This window comes from Macadamia integrifolia, chromosome 9 (genome assembly GCF_013358625.1).
Source record: "Macadamia integrifolia cultivar HAES 741 chromosome 9, SCU_Mint_v3, whole genome shotgun sequence".
Lineage (NCBI taxonomy): Eukaryota > Viridiplantae > Streptophyta > Magnoliopsida > Proteales > Proteaceae > Macadamia > Macadamia integrifolia.
In genome coordinates, this window is record NC_056565.1 from 19,202,311 (window position 1) to 19,210,969 (window position 8,659).

General features: G+C 38.8%; 1 protein-coding gene across 1 annotated transcript in view; it reads left to right on the top strand.

Moving 5' to 3' along the window:
* LOC122088469 (phytochrome-associated serine/threonine-protein phosphatase) overlaps positions 1-7,711 on the top strand; it is a 22,081-nt gene extending 14,370 nt beyond the window's left edge. Inside the window, exons 5-10 of the mRNA XM_042657749.1 lie at positions 3,674-3,784; positions 3,917-3,967; positions 5,100-5,243; positions 5,312-5,407; positions 5,530-5,601; positions 7,257-7,711. Of these exons, the coding sequence (XP_042513683.1) occupies positions 3,674-3,784; positions 3,917-3,967; positions 5,100-5,243; positions 5,312-5,407; positions 5,530-5,601; positions 7,257-7,340 (558 nt within the window). The 3' untranslated portion in view covers positions 7,341-7,711. The remainder of the gene's footprint in view (positions 1-3,673; positions 3,785-3,916; positions 3,968-5,099; positions 5,244-5,311; positions 5,408-5,529; positions 5,602-7,256) is intronic.
* The last annotated feature ends 948 nt before the right edge of the window (positions 7,712-8,659 follow it).

Sequence of the window (8,659 nt, forward strand, 5' to 3'; positions counted from 1 at the left end):
AAAAAAAAAAAAAAAAATATTCTTCCATATTTTGATCTGCCATAGGATCAGTGTGTTTCTGTCCTGTGGGTTTGTGTTCTATTATCCCTATTATTCCTACCTTAGAACACTTTACTGTTGCTCCTGAACTTCGTTGATTGACCATGTCATCTTATAGGCCCCGTCTGCTTGACTGTAAAGAAAAGTGAAGCGACATTAACTGTCATTGCTTACATAAAATGCAGTGGATGTTTACTATGTTTTCTGGAACCTACTCCAGTCTTTTCTTCTTGTTTTATATTTTTGGATGATCTGGTTTGCTGTTGGTGATGAGTATGGTAATATTTTACAATTGACTAGAATGTCATGAAAAGGGTGGCCACGGTGCTGCAATTGTATTTCCTGTTTATTGATGTTCTTGTGGATTTATGGAATTAGTGTTGCAATAGAATGTCTGAGTGAGTCAAAATGCTGATTCCTTTACTGTTTCAGGCCTGCTGAAGTGATAATCCTAGACTAGAGATTGTTACCTCCATTAAGTTGGATGGACTTACTATCTAGGGTGGGCACAGTCAAGGTTATTTCTGGCAAAGGTAAAGTGGAACACAGTAACGGCCAGATTAAAAGACCACATACTTTCTTTTTATGTTTGAAGAATGTAGGACTGGCTAAAATTTTTTTGGCAGATTGGACAATTCATCTTCCATCTTTCCCTTATGAGAGAAAATCTTTAGCGGACTTCACTCTCTTGACAAATATATGGGAAGAATCAGGCCATGACTACTTTGTTTGGGAAAGTATTGCGTTGGAGCAATAGCATGCTTGTAATTTTGGGTGGATTGAAATGAATTTGGAATTTGAGCTAGCTAGGATACAGTTTCTTAGTAAAATGAGAGTCCCTTTCTTATTACTGCCTATTTTCTACATCTGAAGTGATGAGAACAGATAAAATGCTTTTGGACAACAGCATATTGTGAGTGACTATTCAGCTTATGGTCAGCAAACAGAAATGGAGATCCGACTAGAGGGAAAAGCAAGTGAAATCTGAGGATGGATATAAGTTGATATGTGATCATTTTAGCAGAATGTGACATATATGTGCGATTCTGTGAATGATATTGAATCTTCTGGATTGGTCAGATGTGCCAACAACCTTGCGCAATGCTTCATTTTGACAGAATGTGACGTACATGAGAGTTATGGGATTCTTATCCAGTTCACCAACAATGTTGACAGAGTAAAGACATTCTTTGATTTATACATTGTGAATGGTATGCAATCTTCAGGATCTGCACATGTAATGTAGACTAGGGTAGGGAGTCTAACCAAGTCTCAACTGCAAGATCTTTTTATCAGAAGAACAACCAAATAATCACCTAAAGATAGGCAGCCAGCAAGAGACCAGAATAAGGAATAAAATAGTGCCTTATAAATCAGATCTCCCAAGCCCAGAAATTGGGGATTATGATATCAGACAATATACTAGATGCTAGGACTAACCAGCAGTAGTAATAGGGTCCGAACAGTCCACACACAGTAGGAAAATACCACAGGAACAGAACAGGAAGAAATCTCCTACCGGTTCTGGTTAACTCCACTACAGTCCAAAAAACAGAGATTTTGAATAACCAGAGAATGGCTGACCAGAACAGACTCCAAGTTGGATCGAGTATTACTTTGGTAGAGGGGAAGACTTGACCAAAGAATCAGCCACAACCGAGGAGAGCAGGGCCGATTGTACAGTTTAAGGTAATTTCTGGGCAGAATTTGAAGGCTAAATACCTGGTCTGTAGAGCAGTGTTAGAGCCTTTAAACAACCTTGAAAACTTTAGAAAGATGAGAAAGATAGCTTGAAGAAGAAGAAAAATAACACTTGAAAAGAACCTCTTGGGCTTCACACCGCAAAGAGTCAATTGGATCAAACACCAATTCCATCAGCCTTGATCAAACACAAGACAACTCTTCATGAAGAAGACAATAGCAACAACCATTAATTTTTTGATAATTAATTTTTTTATCAAAATCATCTCTTTTTTTAAGAGCCTTCTCCTCTTTATTTATGAAGTTGAAGGGGGAGGGAATTGCAAAATAGAAGGTTTCTCAATAAAGGAAACCAAATATTCTCCTAATACAATAGTGTTACTAAAAACTGAAATTAGAAACTAGTTGAAAAAAGAAACTAACTACTAATGACTTGACTCATCTAATAACTTGATTCCTAAGAAATCAATCTAACTTAAATTAAACCCAACTTAAAAGGAAACTAATGAAAAAAGGAAACTAACTAGTAATCCCATACTCAATCTTAGAGCCCATCTTTTAGACCCATAAAAGTGGCCCAATACACTCCAAACCACATGGTCTGAAGGCCCAACACATATACAACCCAACCCTAGTCTTATTCCTAATAAAACAAGTCTATTTTGGTTATTAATTTGCATCAACATATTGGCCGGATGTCCAACAACCCCACTTAGTGATTCTTCCAAGGATGTACGCATTTCCTTGGTGGAACTTCAGAGAATTAGATGATTAATGTCTCAGTTTGAGGGTACAACTGACTTTTTCCTCCATTTTTTCCTTGTTCATTGGGCTTCCTCTTGGGGTTGGCCGGCCTTTTCCTGTTATATCCACCTCTCCTTTGCTTCCTGAAGACTAAACATACAGTGGCAAGGTGGACTCAGATTCCACGATTTCTTTATTCACTTTTAGAAGGGAAATGTCTCAGCAATGGGGCCTCAACTTTTCATATGACTTGGCAGCTCTTGCTGCTGGTGGTTTACCAGGCTCCTTATCAAACTCCTCCAAAATTTTGTCGTGCAAAAGCATCTTTCGACACTTTTTTTATTTTTAATGAGTAGTAGTTGAAGGCATTCTAGAGGGTAGGCCTTGGTGCAATGATAAGGTTGCTCCATTGCGACTTAGTGGTCATGGGTTTAAGTAGGGAAACACCCTCTCCGCAAAGCAGGGGTAAACTGCTTACATTATGACCCTCTTCAAACCCTGCAGTGGCGGGAGCCTTGTGTACTGGGTATACCCGCCCATTTGAAGATATTCTCCCTACCTTTGTGGCTGTGGAGGTTGTAACTTTTGTACGTCTCCGCATAATGTCTTGATTTCTTGACTCAGTTTAAGAAAATTTCCCTACTGGTAAATGAAGGGAAAAATAATTGACTTGTTCCAGTTCTTATATGGTTTTTCATTTAGTTCATCTTAAATTGCCTCAATTGATTCTTGTCACACTAGCAGGTTTTCCAGTAATTGGAATCTTCAAAATGAAGGTGGTACCTTCGTTCCTTATATCAATTTCTAATGAAGTTCTGTTTGGCTGCTCAAAAAAGAATGTTATTTACGAGAAAAGGCTCTCTGAACATGAGGCTTAGGCAATGCTGCCTTGGCTAAGTTATTTTATTACTTTTTCTCTCCTTTCAAAAGAATGAATATAAAAAACCCATGTGAGGAAAACCCATGTGAGGAGGTGTTGCCTAAACCTCATGTTGAGAGAACCCCCTTTCCCATACTTAATTGTGCTGTCTTCTTACTGTTGAGAGGGTTACAGAAGCTTTTCCTGATGTTTATCTAACTCAATATTTGGAATTTCATGGCTACAGGAGGAGTGTTGTGTTATCAAACTGACCACTGGCTTATGATCTATAGGATGTTTATAAATGCTAATAATGTCTCTATTGGATAGGTGTATGGTTTTTATGATGAATGCCAGAGGAAGTATGGAAATGCTAACGCATGGCGGTATTGCACTGATGTATTTGATTACCTCACACTCTCAGCGATTATTGATGGAACAGTATGACCTTTTTCTGTCTTTAGTTTTATTGATATCTTCTTAATTTTTTTTTTATTGTTTTTTTAGTTTTTTGTAAGATCTTTGTCTGAAAGTGGTAATATTATTCTTGTACTTCTCCTTTTGGAATTTCAGGTGCTTTGTGTCCATGGTGGTTTATCGCCTGACGTCAGAACAGTGGACCAGGTAGGCATGCCTGTACTGAATATATCGGAATTTAAATGTATTTTATGCATTGCATTGGTTTCTACGACCTTCTGGTTGCAAGTTCAGATCAAGTCACCATGAGATAAAAGCTTGAGGCGTCCCCACCATGTATTGGAGAACCCCACCTTGTTCTGCACCATCTTTTCTCATTGGTCAAAATGTGCCCATTCCATTTATTCTCTTGGATGACCAACTCAAGCACCACATGGGAAGATTCAGATTATCATGTTTAATGTTTTTTATAAAATTTTGAAACTATTTTACATTTTCTTACATGTTTAATGTTTTTTATAAAATTTTGAAACTATTTTACATTTTCTTATCTCTGTCTGAAAATCTGCCTTCCCTATATTTGGCTGTTTCCAGGAGGTGTTCATTGCTTTGGTGGCAATGGCCTCAACCAACTTTTCAGGGCATGGGGCATGACTACATTGAAATAATTATCTACTTTCTGATGGACCAGTCAAACCTGTCTGTCTGTCTATCCCTCCCTCTTTCTGTCCCTCATGAGTATGCAAATGGATACAAACACCCACTCAGAAACAATCCCTCCACTCTTTCTGTCCCTCATGAGAATACACATACACAAACACCCATTCAGAAACGAACACAAGTATGTGTGAAGTCTTGTCCTATTATTTGGGTATGACTGTTGAAATCATCCTTCTTGTTAAAAGGCACATATATGTGCATTATGTAATGATATCCTAGTTGCATTATTTAAATAACTTCACACTATTTGGCGTACAATTAGATACATGCATATGTACTGTATTTTCACATGATGCACCCTGTTATTTCTCAGGCTCATGTCCTCTGTTATATCTATATACAATTTTATGACAGGAACCTGCTTTTTGTTGTGCCCTTACCCCGACTACCACCACCAACCCTCCCCCACAAACCCCCACCCCAAAAAAAAAAGAAAAAAAGAAAAAGGAGAAGAAAAAGAAACAGATCTCCTTTACCTGTTTCTCGTGCTGTGTATGTTTCTTCTTGGAATGTAGGATTGATAGCGGATGACACACATATCCAACAAGGATACACTACTGGAACTTATCTGATATGGCCTCTTGCAGTTCCTTACTGTTTTCACTTGTCTGCATGGCAGATTAGAGTCATCGAACGGAATTGTGAGATTCCCCATGAAGGACCCTTCTGTGACTTGATGTGGAGTGACCCTGAGGAGATTGAAACTTGGGCAGTCAGTCCCCGTGGTGCTGGTTGGCTTTTCGGGTCCAGGGTCACATCTGAGGTAAATTAAGCATACCTCTTAAATTTCATATTGTATTGTCCACTAAAGTACATCAACCTTTTCTGCAGTTCAATCAAATAAACAATCTAGATCTGGTTTGTCGGGCCCACCAGCTGGTACAAGAAGGGCTAAAATACATGTTCCAAGATAAAGGCCTTGTAACTGTGAGTCACTTATTTTCTACTTAGAATTCTGTAGTCCACTCCGGAAGCATGTACCATGTAAATGCTTCTGATTGCTGTTTTATACCCTACTTATGTGTTTTGGTTCGTTGTTTCTGCTGCAGGTGTGGTCTGCACCAAATTATTGCTACCGTTGTGGGAATGTAGCATCTATATTGAGCTTCAATGAGAATATGGTAAAATACTAAGAAGACCCTGATAGCATGCTCTTGTCAAAATTTGATGCAATAATTGGATGTTTTGTGGTGATATGGATGTAATAGTGTGGGTGTATGTTTATGGATGCTGTTGATGTATGCAAAAGGAGGTGTCAGGTCTTTGAAAATTTCAAAGAATCTGAAGTCCTAGAATGATGGTCCTCTACTACCTCGGCAATATCATAGCTTAAAAGATATGGAATTAAGTAATCCAATTGGACTGTTGTCGGATATAAAGATATCTTGGGGCCCTTATTGGGGTATTGGACTATCTAGAAAAGTGAGCATCTGTATTTGGAAAGGGGAATTTCCTACTTTAGAATTACAGTCAAGAATGGAGGAACTGATACAGAATTGGATTGGTCTGGTCTGATCCTAACCTGGATTGCTCTGGATCAGCTCGTCACAGCTAATTATAACTTTGTTGGCCTTGAATCTCCTGATCTGGGTTGGATAATCAAGAATTTTTGGTCACAGAAATTTTTTAATTAAATTGCATACTCACATTCTCAGGTAGCTTGATTCTCTTTGCTCCCTCTCTTTCTTTCTTTCTTCCTTTTCTTCTCTCTTTTTTGGGTGGGGCTGTAAAGGTGGTTGTGCTTAATTAACGTTTGGATATGGTGAGCTGCACAGAATGTAGCTGACTCCATGAAGATGAGGTTGGATAGGAGTAACCTTGGTTATTATTTGGAACCTGTGTGGAGCACGGGTTTGGAGTCAACACGTTTAAGATGAGCTGAACATAAAAATAATATATGAGGTGTAACTTCAGTCAAACCAGGACAATTGATGAAGCAGTGAAACTGGAGGAGCGAGAACTGCCACAAAGTATTTGTTTTAGATACCTGGGGTCAACCATTAACAATGAGGGGGATATAGAGGATGACGTTGCACACAGAATTAAAGTAGATTGGATGAAGTGGAGAGTTGCAACGGGAGTGTTATGTGACAAACGCATGCCTACTAAGCTTAAGGGAAAATTTTACAGGACGGTGATAAGACTATTATGACATATGGGACAGAATGTTGGGCAGTCAAGAAGAGTAATGTAGAAAAATTGGGCATAGCAGAGATGAGGATGTTGAGGGGGATGTATGGCAAGACAAGGAGAGAGAGACTAAGGAATGATTATATTGGAACTGATCTAGGGGTCACACCAATCCAAGACAAGCTTCGCGAGAGCTGTTTGAGGTGGTATGGTCATATCCAACGTAACCCATGGATGCACTAGTAAGGAAGAATGATTAGATTCAAATAGAAGGAGCTAAAAGAGGAAAGGGCAGACCTAAAATGACTATAGGAGAAGTGAAAAGATATGCAAAAGCTAGGGCTTAACCCAAGTATGACCGTGGATTGAGTTGTTTGGGGGGCAAGACCTATTTAGCCGACCCTTTTTAGGGCTCTTTTCAATTATTTTACTTCGCTTTCTTTTTTACCTTCAACTGCCTTTCTTCTCTTACTATTTATGCTTTTCTATTGGATCCATGTAGCCGATCCCATTTAGTTGGAATAAGGTTATGGTGGTGGTGGTGGTGTTTGTATGGAGCCTGAAGTTGTTTGACATTTTTTTTTTTTTAATAAAATATATAGTCATGTTCTTTGCTAATACTGTGCTCTTTTGTTGACTCTAATAGGAGAGAGAGGTGAAGTTTTTTACTGAAACAGAAGAGAACAACCAGATGAGGGGCCCTAGAACAGGAGTACCATATTTTTTATGAGCAAGGAATTTGTTAATGTCACTTGTAAAATTATTTCAGAAGTTTGGTGCTTCATTGCTGTTATTGGGAGGAGAAAAATGAGATGTTTTAATGAAGAAGCCTTCAATGCATCAACTTGCAGGTAGATCTTTATTTTTTACGGCTTGATATTTGCCGGAGCTTCGTTGGACCTGCCTGCCTTTTTTGATTCGAGTGTTGTATATTAAAGACTTGTTATTTGTTTGCCGTAGCTGCTTACCTAGTTTTATTTCCGTTCCATTTCTCTTTTTCTTTCCTACGTAGGTCAGTAACCTGTACTAGACTGAGACTGCCGTCTCTGATGCAGAATTCATGTGTTCAGCTCTGTGAAATGTAAAGATTCTTTTGGTAAATCTCCTGATTGTTATAGATGCTTGTCAGTACAAATAACTGTATGATTGCCCTTCAAATGCCATGATAGGCATTTTATTGGTTCATATTTCTGAAATCAATCTGGATGTATTGATATGCCAAGCGATGGCATTGGTTGAGGTCTACAATACTAGACAATGTAGACATACCAAATTGCTTGGTAATAACACCTGTGGTAAGAGTTGCCTGCAGGTATGCAGATGTGATCAATTGTTAACAGTATCCTGGCATGGAAAAGGCATGCGGTGGCCTGGGTATACGGTACTAGTGAAACTATGCCTACCCAACATTGTGTGGTAGAGTACCTCTTTGTTTATAAATATGCCTTTTACAGGTTGGAAAAAAAAATGCATTTGTGGCCTATTCTGCCAACTCTGTTTATATTTTGCGAAGGTAGTTCAAAAACATTGTTGATTGGAGATGCCCATTATGGCCCTGTTTGATTAGAAGTGTAGTGAAATAAATTAGAACAAAAGAAAAATACAGTCCTGGAGCCATGGCTGTTGAAGGCCCAGTTATATTGGACTTCAAATTTATAATGCTGTGATGGTGTAAGTGATCCCTAGAATGTGGGTGGGGACTGGTGCCTGGTGGGGAGTTTCTTCGGTATCTTCGAACACTGATGTTTAACTGTCTTATTGAAATATTCGTGAACGAGTTGGTAATTCACAACTCTATACAAGTATTTGAGAAAAGATCACATTGAGACATTGTGAACAATGATTTTTGTTTCCGTTCTCAGTGAACACTACCGGAAGAATTAGTAGGGTTTCAATGGGCTCCTGAGTTCTTGTGACTTTCTTTTTTTTTTTTTTTATGAAAATAAACTAAGTGGGGTGGAGGGTGGGGAGCGTTCCTTCTCATCACCTGTGTGCAGTTTCGGGTGTTGGAGGGGTTATTACGGGAGCCCTTCAAAGGGGGGGGGGGGG